Source organism: Mesoplodon bidens, assembly GCF_964165515.1.
Source record: "Mesoplodon bidens genome assembly, chromosome: 8".
Lineage (NCBI taxonomy): Eukaryota > Metazoa > Chordata > Mammalia > Artiodactyla > Ziphiidae > Mesoplodon > Mesoplodon bidens.
The window spans coordinates 37,017,019-37,037,520 of NC_138165.1; the positions used below are offsets into that span (position 1 = coordinate 37,017,019).

The 20,502-nt window shown below is 37.2% G+C and overlaps 1 protein-coding gene across 11 annotated transcripts in view; it reads right to left on the reverse strand.

Moving 5' to 3' along the window:
• Positions 1-2,670: 2,670 nt before the first annotated feature.
• Positions 2,671-20,502, reverse strand: part of TANK (TRAF family member associated NFKB activator) — a 78,197-nt gene continuing 60,365 nt past the window's right edge. For 3 of the 11 annotated variants that reach the window (XM_081241995.1, XM_081241994.1, XM_081241997.1), the window contains 5 exons: positions 16,516-16,592; positions 15,755-15,870; positions 9,671-10,251; positions 8,284-8,448; positions 5,411-6,223 (listed from right to left, as the gene is read on the reverse strand). In XM_081241995.1, coding sequence (XP_081098121.1) covers positions 6,047-6,223; positions 8,284-8,448; positions 9,671-10,251; positions 15,755-15,870; positions 16,516-16,592 — 1,116 coding nt within the window. In that variant the 3' untranslated portion in view covers positions 5,411-6,046. Of the gene's footprint in view, positions 4,455-5,410; positions 6,224-8,283; positions 8,449-9,670; positions 10,252-15,754; positions 15,871-16,515; positions 16,593-20,502 lie in introns of those variants that run through there. The other 8 variants (XM_081241991.1, XM_081241999.1, XM_081241998.1 and 5 more) reach the window with 7 other exon arrangements.

Below are 20,502 nucleotides of genomic sequence, written 5' to 3' on the forward strand. Positions count from 1 at the left end.
CCACCTTTTTACCAATTGAACATTTACATCTTTTTCAAAGTGCTGTGATTTTCCCCTTAAGTCTTAAGCTGGCACCACACACTTTCAATAAATGAGACTTAACATCACTTGTATTTACTGAGAGTAATCATTGTAATACTGTGGATTCCAAATGCACAGCCTTCCCTAAAAAGAGTTTTAAGTAGTCACCCCTAAACTGTATTAATCAAGTCATTGTGGCATTCTAAGAATACAAAGAACTACCTAATTTCAAAGACAGTGTAAAATCAACTGTCAGTTTTGACTAGATTCAAATGATGCCCTGTTCTCGAGACTGGACACCTGTACATTCAGAGGTACACCTGACTACATGGTTTGTTATTGAGAGATATGTCCCAGGTGGAGGCACTTTCAAAGCCAATATATTTTCTTTATAACTGGTGTCAAATTGATGTATATATTAAAAAATCTTGGAAAATGATCTCAAAAAGGAAGTAACAGCCCAATGAGCCATATGTTCAGGGAACCTAACAGGTTTCCATTGGGACCAAATTTCACTTCACCTTTTTGTCCTTATGTGCAAATAAAAACTTATCTGTAAATACACCATTAAAACAATCATGCAAATTTGTGAAGTCTATAGACGGAGAAGAAATTACACTAAATCCATAATAACCAAGTTGTTGGAAGGTAAAGGATTTGATTATATATTAGAAATACATAACACAACATGGAATTGAACTAAATTTATTTGAACTTATAGGTTTACCACATCAGAGAGAGACACTTTGCTTACACAGAATTGGTTAATGGAGAAAAGGCTGATGAATAGTTAATAAATTGCTTAATTTTGATGCTGATGGAGCATCTGAATCTCCACGTTTACATTAAGAAATGTAACGTTAATTTTTTTTTCTGTTAGATAGGTTGATATTTTAACAGACTGAGATGCCAGGGAATTTTCCAAATGCCAGCTAATACTCTAGCACTAAAAAGTCTGTAATGTACTAAGGGCAGAGAGGCCTACTTAGTGGTTCTCCCAAAAGTGGAAACCAGAAAGCATTAACATTTATTTACACACAATTCTTTATACAACTCCTTTTAAGAATTTTCAATTTTAAAACTTTTAAACATTCTGTATGATTTCAGTAGATCCTAACAATTTTGCATTCAGCTATTGTATTGGTATGCCTGGGCATATTCTAAAAGGAAAAATTATTCACTCTGTGTGTTTGTGTAGTTTTTCATAGGACTAGGTCAGGGATGAAGATAGAAAATACCAAAATTTACTCAGGTCATTTTATTTTTTGTGTTGTACTTTTGTTATGAAACATTTCAAACAGAGAAGGGTAGAGAGTAATATAAACGAAACCGTCATATATATATATGACAGTTTTATCAAACTTTCACATTTTATATTGATTTTTTTAAACAAACAATTGTGTGTGAAGTTATGCAATGGTAAAGGTCAGCAGAACAAAAATTATACTGCATGGATTACCTTTCAACTGCTTTCCTTTTCCATGTCTGGCTTGAGGGAAGGAAGTCTTATTATGTTAATTTAGACACCTGGTTAACTAAATAGTACGGAACACACGTTAGAAGAAACTGCATTCTCCTTCAGTCCAAATTCCTACCAGTTCTCTGTAGCTGTGTTTCACTTAACCTACGTAAGCCATAAGAACGTCAATGTTTCAATGATTTTTAATCTCTAAGGGTAGTTTATGTAAATCTGTAGTAGTAAAAACGTACGAACAAAAGTGTATTTTAAGCAAAAGCTCAACAATCAGCTTTTAAATTCAAAAAGTAGACAGAACCTCAGGTCCTGGGCCTGCCTCAACAGGTATAAGGAGACCTTTTCCAGCAGAGACTCAGGTTCTGGTGGATTATCTGTCCAGGGGCAGCCACGGCCCTGCGGTTTTGACCAGCTTTCCCAAGGCCAGAACGCGGAGCGGAACATTCAGGCGGGGAGCCGGGCTGCCGGAGATGCCCCGGCCCGGTCCTGCCTCTGGTCACCGCGGCGGAGGGCGCCGGTGGCCGGTTTCTTAAAGGCTTTCTTTCCCCCGCAACGACTGAATGGTATGATCTCCGGGGGTCCGGAAGCCCCTTAGTCTAGTCTTGGGGTCAGGAGGTCAAGCCTTGGAAGCACAACGAACGCTCAGGCCCTGTATTTGTCTTCCTCTCGGTGCTTACTAAACCATGTAAGTCCAGTTGGGGCCTGGCTGGCGAGGGGACGTTGCTGAGGTCTGCGGGGCTCGACCCGGGAGACTCTGCCGGCGGTGACCTCTTCCGCGACCGGCGAGGCTGCTCAGGGCGGCGGCGGCGCTGGGGCTGAGTCGGGGGCCTGCCGTCGGTCCGGGGACCTTTTCCGCCTTCCTGGCTCCGACTCTCTTCCCACCCCTCGCCCTTCCTGACTTCGCCTGGCTTCCCACTCGCTGCCCACCGCGTTCAATTCACCAGCAGAAAGCGGTGGGCGCGAGAATGCAGGTTCCCCGGCCTCTCCTCCAAGACCCACTCTCAAGAGGCGCGCGGGGAGCGGGCCGGCCCTCGGAGCACCGCGCGGGGCAGCGCTCGCCAGCGGCCCGGACCCCGGAGGGCGCCCGCGGGGGGCAGCGCGGGGGCTGCCGGGCCGTGGTGGACGCGGTGGCCCGGCCCGGGCTCCACTTGCCAGCGGCGGGAAGGACGCGCGGGAAAGAGAGGGAGCAGGAAGCGGGTGGCGGCGGTGGCGGGCCCGCTGGAAAGGAGGGAGCGCCGCAGGCGGGAGGGGGAGCGCGGAGGAGGGAGGCCGGGAGAAAGGAGGGAGCGCGGCAGGCAGGAGGAGGGAGGGCTGATTAGCATGCAGCAGCGCTCGCGCGCCCGGCTCCATTGTTTTAACACCTCCCCTCTCCTCCGCGCCAATCTGTCACCGTTCAGCAGGCGAACGCTGCTGCCTCAAATGCTGCTCTTCTCAAATGAGACGGATAATTAGTTGCCCCGCACGAATGCCGCACTCTTCTCACCCCTGATTGCTATCACCTTCTTGCTCCTGGCAGTTTTGACACCTCGTAATCAGCCTGCTGCTTTTCTCTTTTCTTCCCGACTTCTGCTTCCCTCCCCCACTTTCCGTCCTAGTTTATTTATTTATTTATTTATTTATTTATTTATTTATTTATTATTTTAAATGCAATCCTGGTTCCTATTTGGACGAGGCCTCTGCCGAGTTAACCTTCTGCGTATACATGTGTGCATATAGATGTATATATAAAATAGTGTGCGTGTGCGTGAGTCGGGGGCGGGCTTGCAGTTTTGCGGGAAACACTGCTTCCACGCGGAGAGAATTCTCTTCCCCTAAAGATATTTTTGGGAAGGGAGGAGTTGGGGAGAGGAGAGGGACGGGGGGTGGAGAGTTAGGGAGACCTCAATTAATGCTTTAAAGATCTCTTAGAAATTAACAAACTGGGGAGTCTCGGAATCTGCTGTCATAAGCGTGTTTCCCCCTCTCTCCTCTAACAAGCACTGACAGTCTAATTACTGTAACTACAAGCAGCTGTCGAGGCAGCAGCCCGGGAGAGAAGGCGCCACCGGCTGAGCGCACCCGGCCTGCCCCTGCGCCCGGCGGAACCGCCGAAACCCGGGCCGCCTCCGGGGAGGCTGGAGAGGAGGGCAAGGCCCCGCACCCAAGAGCCCCGCGAGCAGAAGGCGGGCCTGGGAGCCAGCGGACACGCTTATCGTTTCATATTTATAAAGTCTTTACTTTGAAGGTTAAAAGATGTGAAGAAAAAAGGAGGGGACGTGGGGGAGTGGGAAGAACATCTCCCGAGCTTCCATCCACCCCTTCTCTACCTCCTCGAGCTCTCCCTCCCCCCGTGTTGGTAAAATAACCACGCAACCCGGGGCTGAGGGGGCGGGGTGAGCCAGCCTGGAGAGTAAGAAAGCAGATGTCCCCGCTGGCAGCAGCCTCAGCCTCCGGGGAAAGCTGCACCGGGGGGGCCCTCCCGAGGACATTCACCTCCCACTTCTCAGGCATCCCGCTCACAACTGCCTCGCCTCGGCGGGGGTGGTTTTTTCAGACTCAGCGTTTCGCGTGTGAAGCTTTTTTACCTGGGAACTGTTCTTACCCGGCCACGCGTAGCAGATGCCAAGATGCAGCCCCTACACGACTCGGAACTAAGACAGAGGGGAGACCCGGCGGGTGCCCAACTCCACTTTTCGAGCTGCAGCCAGCACCACCTCTGCAGTGCGGGCCCGGAGCCTGTTCTCCAGGCTGCCTGTCCCTTGGCCCGAGAGGGCCTCTGTCCCTCGGAAGCCGGAGTTGGGGTAGCTCTGGAACCCAATAGAAAACAAGAGTTCCCCGCTTACTAAAAGTGGTGGAGGTGTCAAAAGGGTGGACTGGAGAAGAGTCAGTGATCCACTTCGAGTCACTTTCTGGGCCACAATTTCCTTTGGTTGTCAGCAGGCTAGTAGATGTCAACTGTGTGAGAGGAACTCTTCCTCACCTAGAAAAGAGAAGGAAAAAGAATCCCCTTTCATGAGATAGGTACAGTGGTATATTCTGGCTGGAACACGCTGGGAAGTTTTTATGTTTAATTTTGCGCGTGTGTGGGAGGAGTGAGCGAGAGGGGAGGCTGGCTGGGCGGGAGGTAGGGGGGAAGGGAAGAGACTGGGATAATTGTCTAGGCATTTCCATTCAGCCCCAGCGGCAATGAAAGAAAGATGTACAAGCCTCAGAACCCTTCACAGTGAATGCCTAATAATGGCTATGTCACCTTGGTGAGGAAGATGTCAGTGTGATGTGCTTGGCACCCTGAGAAGTCGAAGCACCACTCTCATTCTTCCACAAGTTAAGGCTCTTCACTGTGGCACAGGTGATACCTAAACAAATTGTTCCAATCCCTTATCTGAAACCCTCCAGCTTTCTACAACACTCGTTCCCAAGAAGGCTTAAATTTCTGTTTTGAGAGTTGCAAATCAGTGTTTACTTCATAAAATGGAAGCCATGCCTCGAACATTTTAAAAAATTAAGTGTGGGGTGGGGGAGGGAAGAGAAACCTAAAAGACAAGAATCATAGGGAAGAAAAATGAAAGGGAAGTCTCATTTTAAACAAAATTCTGCAACCCTCTGGATTTGGTATCCTCTTTCTTAAATATCTTCCTCTCGTCATCAGGCAGGATGCTACCAATGAATTAACAAATTTCTCAACAAGAATGTGAACATTTCTAATATAAGTTAATTAATATGGATAATCCTTACAGGGTTTTAGATTTGCTCCCATTAAAGACAAATGTGTTTCTTTAGTAAGTTTAGTTTGAAAAATAATTTTAAAATTCGAAGTGATCTACTAGTTATAATAAAATGTCACCAGATCTGGTATCACCCTTCTATCAGATTACTGGAAAGAAACATGAATTTTATGAATTTCCCCCAAATGTGATTTATTTATTTATTTAAGAACAAAGAACACATTATCACAACATAAGTAACTCTTTTAATATTTAACTAATTTCATCATGTTGCTATACGTATAGTAAAAATTAAAACCATGTCTATTATTTTTTTTTAAAAAGAGTTTAAATAATCCTACCAGTGATCTTATCACTGAGCAACAAATGTCTTAGGTTTGGTATTTACTCAGATGTTTAACTTGTCTGCTATTCTCTATTATTGGTTTATTCAAAAAGAACACCCACAGCATAAATAATTTAATCTTTTAAATGAAAACAAGTGAAAAAACCCTATAAACATTTGACATCACCAAATTCAATAGATCTAACTGGAAATCCAAGCAATAAGCTTAGACATTTGAAAAAAACATAAATTATTGTTACACAATTCCATAAGTCACATACATAATTTTGAATTAGGGCAATAAACACTGTAAACATGAATACAATGAATTAGTTTTGTACAGAATGATCTTTTAAAAGGTAATAAAAGAAAGTTACAATATAAGTTTAGAAAAAAATTCAAATAGCTGTGACACTGGACTTTTCAATAAATGATCTTGAGCTAAGTTTGCAATCAAGTACATAATATTACAAACCCAGAAATCATCGCATAGAACTTGATATGTCTGTTTTCAAATGCGTCTTAAGTCTCCCCATTAAAGTGTGAATTAAGATGCCGGAGGAAATCCCCCCTGGATGTAATGGATGGTGGGAAAACTGCTTGACAGAATTCACATACTCGAGGTATATGCAGTTCTGAGCCTGTGCCACTTAGTACCGATAAGTCACTGTCTTGATTAGGAAAGGGCTTCCAAACGGGCTGCAGGAAACAAATAAAAACATCTTCTGTTATTTGTATTTAAAATCAACTTGCACTGAATTTCAAATTCAAATTTTTTGAATCGGTTATGTGCGAATATATGAAATTCCCTAATATGAAAGCGAATTACCTTTCCTTTAGAATTGGCATGACGACATGACTCAATTCTCTTTTTCATAAAGGGCATAATTTAACATTAGGAATCCCTTAAAATACACATTCATGCACTTTATCTTCACACATTAAAACATCTTTCAGCTTTAACACCAGCATGTTTTAATACCCGTTATCCCAACGGGTTTTGGAGTTTTGGAACAATAGTCAATAATTGAGACTTTAAAAAAATTAAATTCTATCTCTTCTATTTTATATTGGAACTTTAAGTTATAGGACCTTTATTAATACACAGCACACTAGACATGATGTGTGTGTACATGCATTTTGATCAAGAGCAATGTAATTTCGCTACTATTTATAAGCAAATACACAATGAATAAATCATATAGAAATAAGTTCTAATTTTTGAAAATTTTGTAAAAGTATGAAACAAATTCTATTGATCAGTTGTTTTTTGAAACCTCAAATATTTAATCGTTCAACAAAGTCCAACATTGGATGCATTCTTTTGACTTCTTATTTTGCTCCTGTTACAAGCGCATACTTTGGCCTTCTTACCCTTTCTTGTGGCTAACTAAAGTGAAGCCTGTCAACAGTTGCCAGTTAAAGGATTATGGGAAGCATAATTCTACAGAGCTACCTCCATTACTATAAGCAACACCTACATACTCTTAACTGTACTTATTATTAAAAAATATTTAGAAGGGCCAGAAAAAGCATTTAGTTCAAGAGTAGGTGCTCAATATATGTTTGTTGACTGGAATATCTTATTTTCCTGAAATGTTGTAAACCAAATTACTTCTAAAATTTGCTTTCTTATCTTGACATATCTAAATTCTGGCACTTTGAGGAAAATCACCTCGAAATGCCAACTTAAAGAGACCCCTTTGTGTTCCTGTTACTAATATGCTTTTAAAATAACCACCTAGTTCAACTCCTGACATAGTGTTAGTTTTCATTCCCTTAACCAATCTCTTTCATCCTAGTTAACCAATCATTACATAAACAGTATATCACTAATTGAAGCATTTGGGTTTCACGACATCACTGTCTTCTTATAAACATTTTACTGGACAGCTGTGTACAGTTGATGTAAATATACAAAGTCTGTCTAAGCACCAAGATACATTCAAATATCAGTACAGAGGGTGTATAATAACACTGACTCAAATACTTTTGTGAGAAGTGGCAATTTTATTACAAAAAACAGTAATATTAAAATACATATTTGAAATCTGGAGTAAAATAATTTCCTCTCTTCCATGATAAAAGAAAAGCAGTAATAATTGTGAGTATATAACAGAGTTAACTAGATTTAAATTTTAGTGTTGGCAGTTTAAACAAAAAGTACAATTGATTAATATGCACCACTCTAATGGGAAATTGATATGGATATAAATAAAAGATTATTATGTTAAAGATACTTTAAATTAAGATCTATAAAATAGTAATAGACTCAGAAGCAATTTAGCTTCTAAATTTGATGAGCCAATCTTCTACTGCCAATTTATTTTCAAAGTCCATACTTATCCTTCTCTATTAGGAGCTATTAGTTCGGATTTGAGCTTTTCATAGAATTCAGTTGGGACCCCAATCACTGACTCAGCAAAAGTAGGAAGAAAAGAAAATCACATAGAGCAAAAATAAGCAGATATATTTTAGACTTTATTATGATAGCTGAATGTATAAAAAAAGGTGTTAAGTAGTAATGATTGAGATAAAAGTAAAAATTTGAAATATGCAACCAAAATTTCACTTCCCTTTGTTATTATCGACAACTCAAGAATTTTGTGTTTCTCATAGTAGCTTTATTAAAACAAATAAAACAACAAAATGTTTTAAAAAACCCATTTTAAGAAATATCCTTTGAATCCTAAACTGTAACATGGCCTTCAAAACAAACGAATTTCTTTGCCTTTCTGCCAAAGTATCAATTATCTAACCTTATGCCCCACGTCTTGTGACAGCTCAACATCAATTCTCCTGCATTTTTTAAGCTGAATACTTTTCCACCAAGTTGTAATCACATACCAGCTGTTTCCCTTGCTGTAGCCTAGAAAGCAAATGCACAATGCAGGGTGCCATCTACTGAAACATGAATGCACAGACTAGTAAAAGAACAAGCAAGAGATGTAATGGAGAAAAAAATAACAAGCATTAGAACTGATGCACTTCACAGCTCCACAGGAATTCTACTTGCAATAAATGAAATTGTTTAATCTGTTTCATTAAGTAGTAACTATAACTGTGACTATGATGTGAAATAAGGTACAATGTAGAACATAAGTGAGTTTATAATTAAAGCTTATTGTCAGAGATGCCTAGTTTTCTCCACTACTAAAATATACCACAGCTTGACTATTGGCTTCTTTGTATGCTGATTTAAAAGTCTATAACCTATAAAAGTACTTATAAAGCCAAAGGGTATTAATCAAGTTGTTGGTGTTTTTTGGTTTTTGGTAAATTAAATATCTCAAGGCAAAGAGAAATCAAACAAATGTCTGCAAGTTATATTAGACACTTTTACCAATCTGCATTTTTTATGAGCTTCTGTTTATTGTAACAATTACATATTTTCATTTGCCTTCAGGCATTAAACACCTTTTTTTTAAACTTAAAGAATCATTTTGTAATAGAACCTGAATAAAAGGGAGGGTAGGAGTGGATTGGCGTGGGGGGCTGTAAGTAGTCTGCAAGCTTTAGAAACATGAAAGTATTTGATTAGAATCATACATATGTAGAGACTGTTTAAAAAATATATTAGGCTGCAGATTAGAAAACAAAACCAAAACCAAAACCAAACCTTACAGATCTACATACTGTATAACTGAGAATGTAATAGAAGTATTATTTGAAAGACAGTTCGCTTATTTTCAGAAATAGAAACATACAATGTGATTATTTACTTATTAAAAAAATCATGCATTCTTGCAAAGATAAGTATGATACACACAAACTTTTTGATAAAAAAATGCCACCTGCTTCACAGAATGAAATTTAATAAAGAATCCTATTATAACAATGATACCGAGTTAAAAGCTTTGAATAAGGGACTAAGTAAGAAAGTGACACACACTAGATATGGATAAGGTTTACATGTATTTTAAAATGTGCCATAAATTTTAAGGTACTTTATAATAGAGCTTCACCATATTCATCTTTTAAATTTCATGTCATTTATTACAGGACTTGGATATTTTTATTGAAAGCTTAACTTCGGCTAGTCATTAGTTTAAAAAAGGTGTCTGATAATCTGAAAGCTGCGTATCTGTGCATGCATGGCAAAATGTGTGTTCACACTTAATATATTTGTTAATGCAAAACAGTTACCTGCTGCGGTCCTCGGATAGCTTTTCCTGGGGAATCGAGTGAAGGAAAAGGTGCATCAGATGGGTCCTGAAGTGGGAATGTATTTACATATAATGCATTATGGTCTCCAGGTGGCAAACACGGAGCTCTATCCAGAGTTGTCCTGATACAAGTATTTACAAGATTTGAGGGTTTTGTTTTGTCAGTTGTTTTAAGGTTTTGTATAGCTGAAGCTATGGGGTCAATTCCCTGAATTTCAAATAAAGTTTCTTCTGTTTTGACAAAGTTTCCCGGGTTGTCTCTGGGCTCCATATTAAATTTATCCTGGCACATAGCCTCACATGAGGCAGGAACAAGGACACTGGGTCTTTCTGGAGTGCTATGTAAGAAAGTAGAGTCACTGTCCGTAGGTGGAAACTTGACATTGAATTTAGAAAGTGATTCAAAAGAGGTGTCTTCCTCATCTTGGCCCAGTCCTCTTGGTGCGACAGATGTGATGCATGGTGCACCTCTATTTATATCATCTTTTGCCTGAGGCTTAAATAGCACTTCTTGTTTATCTGTTTTATCCGTACACTGTATAGGCACAGAGCACTGTGTCTCTGCAGGGGAAAAAAAAACAAAAGGAAAACAGTCGCATTTCAATCCTTCTTAAAAATCTGAACGTTCAATTAGCTTTGGATAGATGAGTATTTTTTCTACTGGCTTTTACAGCAACTGAAGACAACTCGGATTTTTTTACATTTGCTACCACCTTACACAGAAATATTAGCAGTCTTCAGTGGGTGAATTGGAACGTAGCTTATTAGTCACAGTTTAACTACTTTGTCTTTTCCTAGGTCCTTGTGCTGTAAGCCTTGCATCTTGTTCACAGTTATACTGCTCTATACTTAAAAAACATTTGCTTGTAGTGTATACATCTAAACATTTTGTCAGTAATGGAAGCTGCAACTGTGAGCTTGCTTAGACAAATAAGTTATTAAAAGGGAAAACCCTTACCAGGCACATATATAGTATACAGGTTATGAATCTATATGAATTAGGTCATTTACTCCCCCTAATATCTCTGTGTGACAAAGTGTATCACCAATCAGCTTAGCCATTGTCTACTCTTAATACTATGTGAGGGCGTGGTGGTGGCGGGTGCTGGGAGAGAGAAGACTGGAGGCAAAAGAAGGATGAAATTTTAGAATGCATGTTCAGAAAGCTCTATGTGAATATATGATTTTCTCTTCTTATTAGAAAAAGACCTCTGTAGATAACAGGTAGATATCAGGTAGATACCAGGACCTCTGTAGCTCATTTATCTAGAAGCCACTTATCCAACAAATTCAGCTCTCTAGGACATAGGCAAAAGCTAGAAAGTAAATAGTGCTTTTCAGGAGTCAGGCTAAGAGCCACAAGGCCCACAGATGAATTTTGCTCTTATTCTCATTTTAGATTTATTCTAACAAGCTTGATGATGTCTCCCTAGTTCATAGCTGGTAACAAGCAGCAAACTACAAGGTATGGATATGAGTTGTTGAAAGCAGATATAGATATCAATAAGAGCTGAAAGCACGAGAGGAGACAAGAAAAACAAAAAAGCAGATGTAAGAACTCAGAAAACACTACAGTCTAGTGTAGAGCCAACAAGGGCTACATTTTTCAATGCAAAAAATCAATGATCAAAGCACTCTCCATGTTGATGATACCGAGACATTAGAAAAAGCTAGATTATATTCCACAATGTTACTTCAAGAAGACAGTGAGGGACTTCCCTGGTGGTGCAGTGGTTAAGAATCCGCCTGCCAATGCAGGGGACACGGGTTCGAGCCCTGGTCCAGGAAGATCCCACATCTGTGGAGCAACTAAGCCTGTGCACCACAGCTACTAAGCCTGTGCTCTAGAGCCCTCAAGCCACAACTACTGAGCCCGCGTACCCTAGAGCCTGTATGCCGCAGCTACTGAAGCCCACGCACTCTAGGGCCCACGTGCCACAACTACTGAGCCCGTGTGCCACAACTACTGAAGCCCACGCGCCTAGAGCCTGTGCTCTGCAACAAGAGAAGCCACTGCAATAAGAAGCCTGTGCAGCACAACAAAGGGCAGCCCCCTCTCACCGCAACTAGAGAAAGCCTGTGGGCAGCAACGAAGACCCAACACAGCCAAAAAAAAAAAAAAAAAAAAAAAAAAGACAGGTTGGAGGTTGGTAATGTGTATATTTTCATTAAATGGACAAAGGGTAAACATTTTATTTTAAACTAGCACTTTAAAAAAGTAGTCATCAGTGAAGTTACACATTAACCAACGATGCCTATTTGAGCAGACGGTATACAGAGCACTGCGCACAGTGTCTGTCCAGATTTGTAGGCAAGGAACAAATGTCAGTTCTCTTCCCTTCCTTTGGTCTTTGCAGTCTTGTGACACTTTGCTCTCTTTTGCACAGCACATTCCAACACAGATGTTTTCTGTTTGGACATGATAGTACAATGCCAACAGCTTCTTTGGTTCACCCTGTTATATGCCTACTAACCTCTCTTTAGTGTGCACCATCTTCTCTTACTGGATTACAGCAGCCTTTGAACCACTTCCTTGCCTCTAAATTTTTCTCATATCCACTCTATTGTCTACACTGCTTTCCCCAACCCTCTCTTAGTTTTTCTAAAATACAAATCTGGTCATGTTACCTTTTTAATAAAACCTTTTCATGGTTCTCCAAGACCTTCAGCCCTAAAACTCATATAAAGCTGAGCATGACTGGCCCTTTGTCACGTCTCCACGCTGTCATCTTTCACCACATCGGCTCTACTCCTTACTCCAGCTGTAATGAACTTCGGTACAGTTGTCCAAACAGCCATGCTCTCTTGTCTTTGGGCCTTTGCACATGCTGTACAGACTGCCTGAACTTCCCCCTTCCATTACTCTTTGCCTGACTCTTATTTGTCCTTCATTTCTTGGCTTAGGCATTAATTTCTCTGGATGGTTCTCTCTGGTTTCCCAAGGCTGGTTTAGTCATGACTCTTGGGTGCCCTGAGGACTATACACTGCATTGTATTTGCAAATATACCTCTTTCTCCCATTAAAGTAGGTTTCTTGAGGTCCTAAACTATGTTTTGTTTCCCACTTATCTCCAGTACCCTGCCCAGTGCCTGCACATAGTATGCCTTCAATAAATGCATTCTGAATGAATCTGTGTTCTCCTTCCCACAGAGCCTAGCATAATAATATACATTTACTAGATAATCTGTCTGTAACTAGGAGTGGTACAGTAATTGAGACCAAGCTCAACTGCTGTTGTTTTTCCTGGTAGTAGACGTAAGAGTGGCAGGAAGTTCTAGGAAACAGTACTTTCTTTGTAGATTACAACACCTGAGAAGGAGGAAACACTTATCAAAATGTTCTTCAGTAGAACAGGAGAATAAAGAATCTGCTGCTGCTGATAATGACAACTATTAACATATACAGCACTTCTATGTGCCACACACTTATAACCATTGTTTGTGCATTAATTTGGGGGTTAATTCCAGGGCTACACAGCTAATGAATGAGTGACAGATCTGGAACTGGAACCCAGGCAGCCTAGAGCCTGTGCTCTGAACCATTATGATAAATTGAACATGCTGGTTTCTACATTATAGAGAAGAGTCTCCAAAATGACAGAAATGTGCTTTGAATTTCTTTTCCAGTAGTAGATATCCCCTTTGTGAACAAAACATGGAAAACCCAAACAGGTGTAATAAAGCATATATTTTCTTTTAGTATAGCTAGCTGGCATACCTCAACACATTAAAGTAATCTTTTGAATTAATCTGTTCAAGCAATGAGAGTTACTATTTACAAAAAAAAAATTTTTTTTTAAACGTTAAGATTTCTAAGGTTACTAGAAATTCAAGCTCAGAAAACTTAAAAATCAAACAAGGTGCATGAAAGCACTTGTCATTCTGACACTATACTAAGAAACATAATCAGGTGAGCTAACTGTCTTTCTATTTTGTTTACTTCAAGACATGTATTCCTGCGAGGAAAAAAAAGTAAAATGAGAAAATTTTTTAGGTTTCTAAATTTTAAGTATAGGCGGTTCATTTGGATGACTTTTCAGTTTAATTACCTTGTATACTGACAAAAGAAAAGGATCTGAGGGTTGTTTTAACCTCTAGTCCTATATTCTTGTCTCCTGATTGCCACTAAAATATGATCCTACTTCATGGACCAAAGAGTATTATTTTTTTGAAGCCACAATTACTTAAACATACATTTTACCTTTGTCCTTTCTCAAGACTACTGTCATGTGGATGAGAAGCAAAAAAATAAAAAGAAAATGTACAATTCTACTAACTCAGCAATTTATGAATTATATCTGTTTACTTAAAAGGAAAAATCAAATTTTAACAAAAAAATAACACAGGGGACAATAATGTTAAATAAACTCTTTCCAGCTGTATTATGCAAATCACATTTAAAATAGTTCTTTTCCATTTGTATTCAATGTAGTGTTCACTCTTAAAAAACCTGAATAGGCATCTTTTTCCAAAATATTTCTTTTTCTTTCTTTCCCCCTTTGATCTACTACTGTCAGAAGCATAATATTTGATATTGTGGTTTGTTTGGAGCCAGCAAAACTCCACTGGAGTCTGTAGCACAAAAGACCTAAAACATTTCAAGAATAATGTTGTATTTATTATTTGTGACACAGTTAATATAAAACATAAGAATAATGTTAGGAAGCAGTTTTAGTGGGAAGGAAATTGAAGTTAAACACTCAGTATTCTAGTTGACAGATACATACTCAGATTTAGACTTGTGCAATTTAAAAATGGTCAAAGTATTAAGCCATTGATAACGGGGTAGGTTCTTTGTGTAACAATGAATATGTCACCATTACAATGTTTTGATACTATGCTGATGTTCAAAAAAGCATGATTAATTTTAGGTACTACATCTCTATAGCTAGTAGATTTTAAATAAAGATAATTCTTTTATTGGTACTTCAGAAGTACCTAGTGTCTTTAGTCTGCACAAAAGATCAAATTCTCAAGAAAATGACAAAAATTAAGGTGGAAACATTAGAGTTCCTTTTGGGGAAGCAGAGGGAAGGGAGGGGAAGAAGTAAATTATGTTTGTCTACAAAGGTTGTTTTGCTTCTCCAATAGCACACTGTGTACCTTTTCTGAAAATAAAACGGTAGTAGTAAGCAAAAAAGTGAATTTACCCTATAAAATGATTTTTTAAATAGCCTAGCTATAAGAGCTGTAAGAAGTGGAAAGTGATCTTTAATTAAAGGAGTGTTAGCACTGCTGCAACATCTTTCAGAGTAAAAACTGTAAATCACAGCTCTTGGGAACTGTAGGTAGAATATCTCAAATCACAAGGGTAAAGGAGAATTTATCATTATAAACCATCAGTTTACCTTCCTTTTGTTTACAGGGGTGCATGGTAGCCCGATTCAATCCCTGGTATTTTGCTATTCATATCGAACTACTGAGGCAAATACCAGGAAGCCGGTCTGGGGTTTTAGGGAAGGGTGGAGCTTCTAAAAAACACACTGCAATATATCTGTAAAACAGATATTCCTTTTAAGTTATATTTTGTACTTAATTTGTACTTTGTACCTACAACAGAACTGGTCTCATGAAATGTGAAATGTTTATTTCTTCAGTCAAATTACAAGAATCTATCCATGGTGTCCAATTAACTTTCAGGCAGAAGTTAAAAACAAACCTAATATTATAATTTTACTTAGCTCATATGTGATAGTGTAGCTTCAAGGTTGCTTACTAATATACAAATTAATGTTTAATAAGACCCCCAAATAGCAACTGAAGACTTTGAGAGATATATCCTATATTTATTTTTCCAAGGTGGGACTTCTCATTAAGATGATTAGTAATTATGTCATTCAGTTCAATCTACATAGTGCCACATAAAATAGAGAGGGAAAAGGCCAATAATTATATAATGCAATACATTACAGAATTTAAACAGTACTTACCAATTATAAGTGGTGAGAAGCGCAAGTTATAGATCCTCAGCACTTAATAAGCATTTAGAAACATTTTCACAATCAAAAATAAATCAGTTTCAACCAATAAAATTAATATTACTGTACATTAAATCAAACCTTACCAGTTACAGTGGCTGGTACATTAAGTTTGCTTAAGTGGTCTTTTTGTGCTTTGGCTAGCATGCATATTCTATGAAATTCTTCTTTCAGATCCCGGAAAGTCTTCTCTATATAACCTCTAAAAATAAATCAACATTTTAAAATGTAAGGCTATATCTTCAAATTTTAAAAATCATGATTGAATTTACATAGCACTTTTTAATGTACCACAAAATAATTACTGAAAGGTTCAAGTTAAAGAAAAATCATTTTACATTCCTAGAAAATGTTTCCTAAAACAACTTTAATATTTGGAGAGCCAGGTACAAAGTAAGTGATAAATGAAAGTTCTAATACATAAATGTAGCAAAGACTAGCACACCTACTTATTCATGTATCACACTTATGCTGGCTGTCTCATTCTTACATTAATAATTTCAGTGTATTGACTTTTTGTCCTCTGAGAACATCTTAAATAGAAAAAATTAAATATTCCTCACTTTGATAAGGTTAACATTAAGAGCCATCCATATAAAGCAATGTGGCCATAGTACTTGTTCTATTGAAACAGGAGAACTTCAGAGAATTCAGTTTTTAGACCCATCTCTGCTATTAACTGTATGACTTATTTAGGTCATTTTAACATGGAGGAGCCTTGAGTTGGTCTCTTCTAGTTTTAAAAGGCTGCTTTTTCTTACAATTGCTAAAAATTTAAAATATGTACATAAAAATATATTTCAATATTTATAATTTGTAGGGTTGGCAAAAAAGGATACAGAACTACCTTTCATGGAATAAAGGAATGCCAAGACTCCTTGGTGAAGTTTCTTTTCTTGGAGAAGAAACCTCTTGTCTTCTTACCTTAAAGATATAAAATGATTACCACTTTAAATTGCTTCTAAACTCAAATGAGAATGGGTTAACAGAAAACACAATAGAAAATTTATCTTCCTCAATGAAAAATAAGTTTAGTTAGCTTACAGATATATATATATATGGTACAATAGATTTTTTTTTTCAACGAGAACATTCAGGGAAAAAGGAAAATGAAAGTAGAAAAATAAGATGAAGACAGGAAGAATTTCTGGTAACTTCTTCAATTACTATTTCCAGTATTGCTAATTCAAGAAATTTCATCAAATTCATATTTGGTGAAATTGCTACTCTGATCACCAAGCATCTGACATGACTAGAAACTTTAAGAAAAATATCCATGTGAGTTTACTTTTTTTTTCCATTGTTGGCCTATACATTTAAATCAATGTCTTTGTATTTTGTTATAGATTCTTTGCTGAGAAATGCGGCTGTATTAGAGGAATAAAGAAAACCAAGTTACAGCTCCTTAGCATTTAACAAACATTTTAAAGATAGTGCAATTATGTATTTAAGCTCCTTTAACACAAGTTCCTGCCACCACCCTGTGGCTTCCACTGGTATTACATTCATCATGACACAAAAGTCAACATTTAGATTTTTAAAAAATCTTCAGTCATACCTAGAGAACTTTGTGTACCTTTTAAAACTACAAATTGATAAATCCAAATATTTGAAGAAGTCCTAATATTGTTCAATCATTTATAATTCGGCCAAAACTGTATAGGGTCTTATTTAAGTTCAAATTCAAACCAGTGTTTTATATTAGGTGACTTTTTAGATTTTATTCAATTAAGGTCATTGTAGCTCTTACTAAAATGGATGATTTTACTTCATTGTTTCTTATCATCTGAGTACATCTCCCTTATAATCTTGCTTTTCAAAAGGTTCTTTCAATTTCTTAAGAGTCTTATTTGTTCTTTAGGGAGAAAACCTGATTCCAGTTTGTTTCTCTTAAAATTAGTATCTTCTCCAATTTCTTCAGTTTATTGCTCTACTTTTTCAGCTTTTTCTAAATACTAGTGTTTGCTTACCATTTCTAAAGTAGTGTATTACTTTACAGTAATTAGTAAAATATAATCTTAGCAACCCAAACAATTTTTTTTATATATTATGTCATTAGACTTAGGTAAAATAAAGATCATTTGCTGCTGCATACTTTTTGTCTGACAAATATTTAGGCCATGTCTTCTTCTGGATTAAAATTGCTTTATTGAGCTTTATAAAGCAGTCATATCAAAAGACATTTTCACATTCACAGTTTGTTTTTAAAAGCGGTAGACAAGGCTTTTCTTTAGTGTTATGTGCAATTAGAACACTCAATGGATTTTAGTGTGGACTAGGAAAAAAGGCAACATTTTAAAGCTAACCAATCATTCAGGACGCTATAAGTATAAAAACAAACTCTTAAAAGGTTATATTATATTAAATCTATAGCAACAAAATCAGAGAAGAAGTACTATTAAGAGAACAGAAACATTTGACAATTTAAGATATTAAATAAATAATAAAACAAGTGATTAATAGAGTAATTAATCTTTTAAAATTTACTATTTGAAGTTCTCAACATGAAATAAAAATATTCTATTAGGAGCTAGAAAGAACCAAAAAGAAGTGCTTCTGTAATTTTAGTCTGAAAATGAAGATAGTTACAGAAAACAGTAATGAAGACTACTCCAATTTTCAAAGTACTGATTTTGACATAACGTAGGAATGATTGCTTCTGAAGTTAAAGAAGCCTAAAAACTAAGGGGTGGGGGTGGGGGTGGGAAAGAGGTGAAGGAAAAGGCAGGAGAAGAATGATAAATTTTAGCTGGCTCGCCAAATAACTGGTGTTGACTTACTTCTGTGACGTTTAGATTTGATAACTGGTGTGGGTGAATTTATCTGGAAAAGATTTCTTGCTTGTGATGGCAGGGGGTAAAAGGAGGACTGACTTATTGAGGAATTTCTATGAAGTATCTAAACTAAGGACTTCAAGCTTCTTTGGGGTTAGGAACAGTTCTGCTTACTATCATTTTTGTTATCATTATTGAAGAGACATATTACTGATTGTACTGAGCAACACATTGCACCTTCTACCATTTGCACCAAATAAGTCTATTGATATATTTCAAATGAAAGTTTTATGTCCCCACATCCTAAGAAAAAATTTTGAAAGAGACCATAACATGTTAGTTCAAAAAAAAGCAAAGCAGTTCTCTGACATTTTGAAGTAGGGTTTATCTAAAATGGGTATAGAATGTTAATATTATTTTCCACTGTAGCAATCGAACACAACTTTCTGAAAAAGATCATTTATTTTTTCAAAGGATTTAGGATTAGTATAGCTAACAGCAACTCCAACACTTCCCCCAGAAACTCAGACTTTCTTTTAAATGCTAAATGATCTTACCTAATGAAGACTACTCGGTTTGCTGAGCATCCCAGAGAGTAAGTAAACATTAAAAGAGATAATTTGTATTTTTCAAATATGATCCAGGTGGACCCCGCACTGAAGGAAGTTGAAGTTATTACAACTTCAAATAAGAAAGCAAGAGAATTCTGAACATTATATTTTAGGAGATTTTAACATTAAATCATTCAACAAATGAATTTATTTTGAGGTACTAAAACTTAAAATACTTAACATTATAAACTGTTCCAAGTACTAGTTTGGAAATGGCGAACTTGTGGAATGAATACTGAAATAAGAGTTTTACACGTCGTACTTTTCATTTACACTTCCAGTATGGCACTGGGTAAGTCATTCAACTAAATCATTAAGATAAACCCATTTGAAGCAGTTGGAAGACGTTGTGAAATGATTCCTTAAATTTCCTCTTATGTAAATTGGGAGAATTTGTTTTAGTGTAAATCAATTTAAGCTTCTCATAGATGTGTATCATATATAAAAAATGTTCTGTTCAAGACTTAGTTGAATATGCAATGATATTTAAGAAGGAGAAAAAACAAAAAGTGGCTAATATTTAATTAGTTCAAAACCTTCTTATTCTTAATGCAGCGATAATGGAAAATGTTGTTGTGTTGGAATCCAAGATCTGTTAGATACCAACATTTCGAAGAAAGAAATGTATATTTTCCCCAATGCCTGCCTTTTTAATATTTGGTACTAAAAGTGAAAGTACTTTTTTTTTTTATAAATCAATGTGAAAAATACAGAAATGATTCACAATAGCCAAGATATGAATTCAATTCTAAGTGTCAATTGATTATGGATGAGTAAAGAAAACGTGGTATATATACAATAGAATATTGTGTACACACACACACACACACACATACATTTTAAGGCCAAACACATCAGCTTTAAAAAAAAAGGAAATCCTGTCATTCGAGACAATATGGATGAACCTGGAGGACATTATGTTATGTAAAATAAGATAAGGCAGGCACAGAAAAACAAATATAGCATGATCTCACTTATATGTGGAACCTAAAAAAGTCAGACTCATAGAAGCAGAGTAGAACGGTGGTTGCCAGGGTTTGGGAGGTAGGGGAAGTAGGAAGATGTTGAGTACAAAGTTTCAGTCATGTAGATGGATAAATTCTGGAGATCTAGTGCATAGCATGGCAACTCTAGTTAATACTACTGTATTGTATACTTGAAATTTGCTAAGAGTATAAATCTTAAATGTTTTTACCACAATAAAAAAGAAAAATAACCATGTGAAGTGATGGATATGTTAATTAGATTGACTGTGGTAATCATTTCATAATGTATACATATATCAAAACATCATGCTATACATTGTAAATGTATAAAATTTTAATTTGTCAATTTATAGCTCCAAAAAGCTAGGGGAGAAGAAGAAATGCAATAAAAATTTTTAATCAGAATCATGTTTTTTCTTAAAAATTTTAAGCAACTAAAGTCAGCAAAATTAAATTGAGTTAT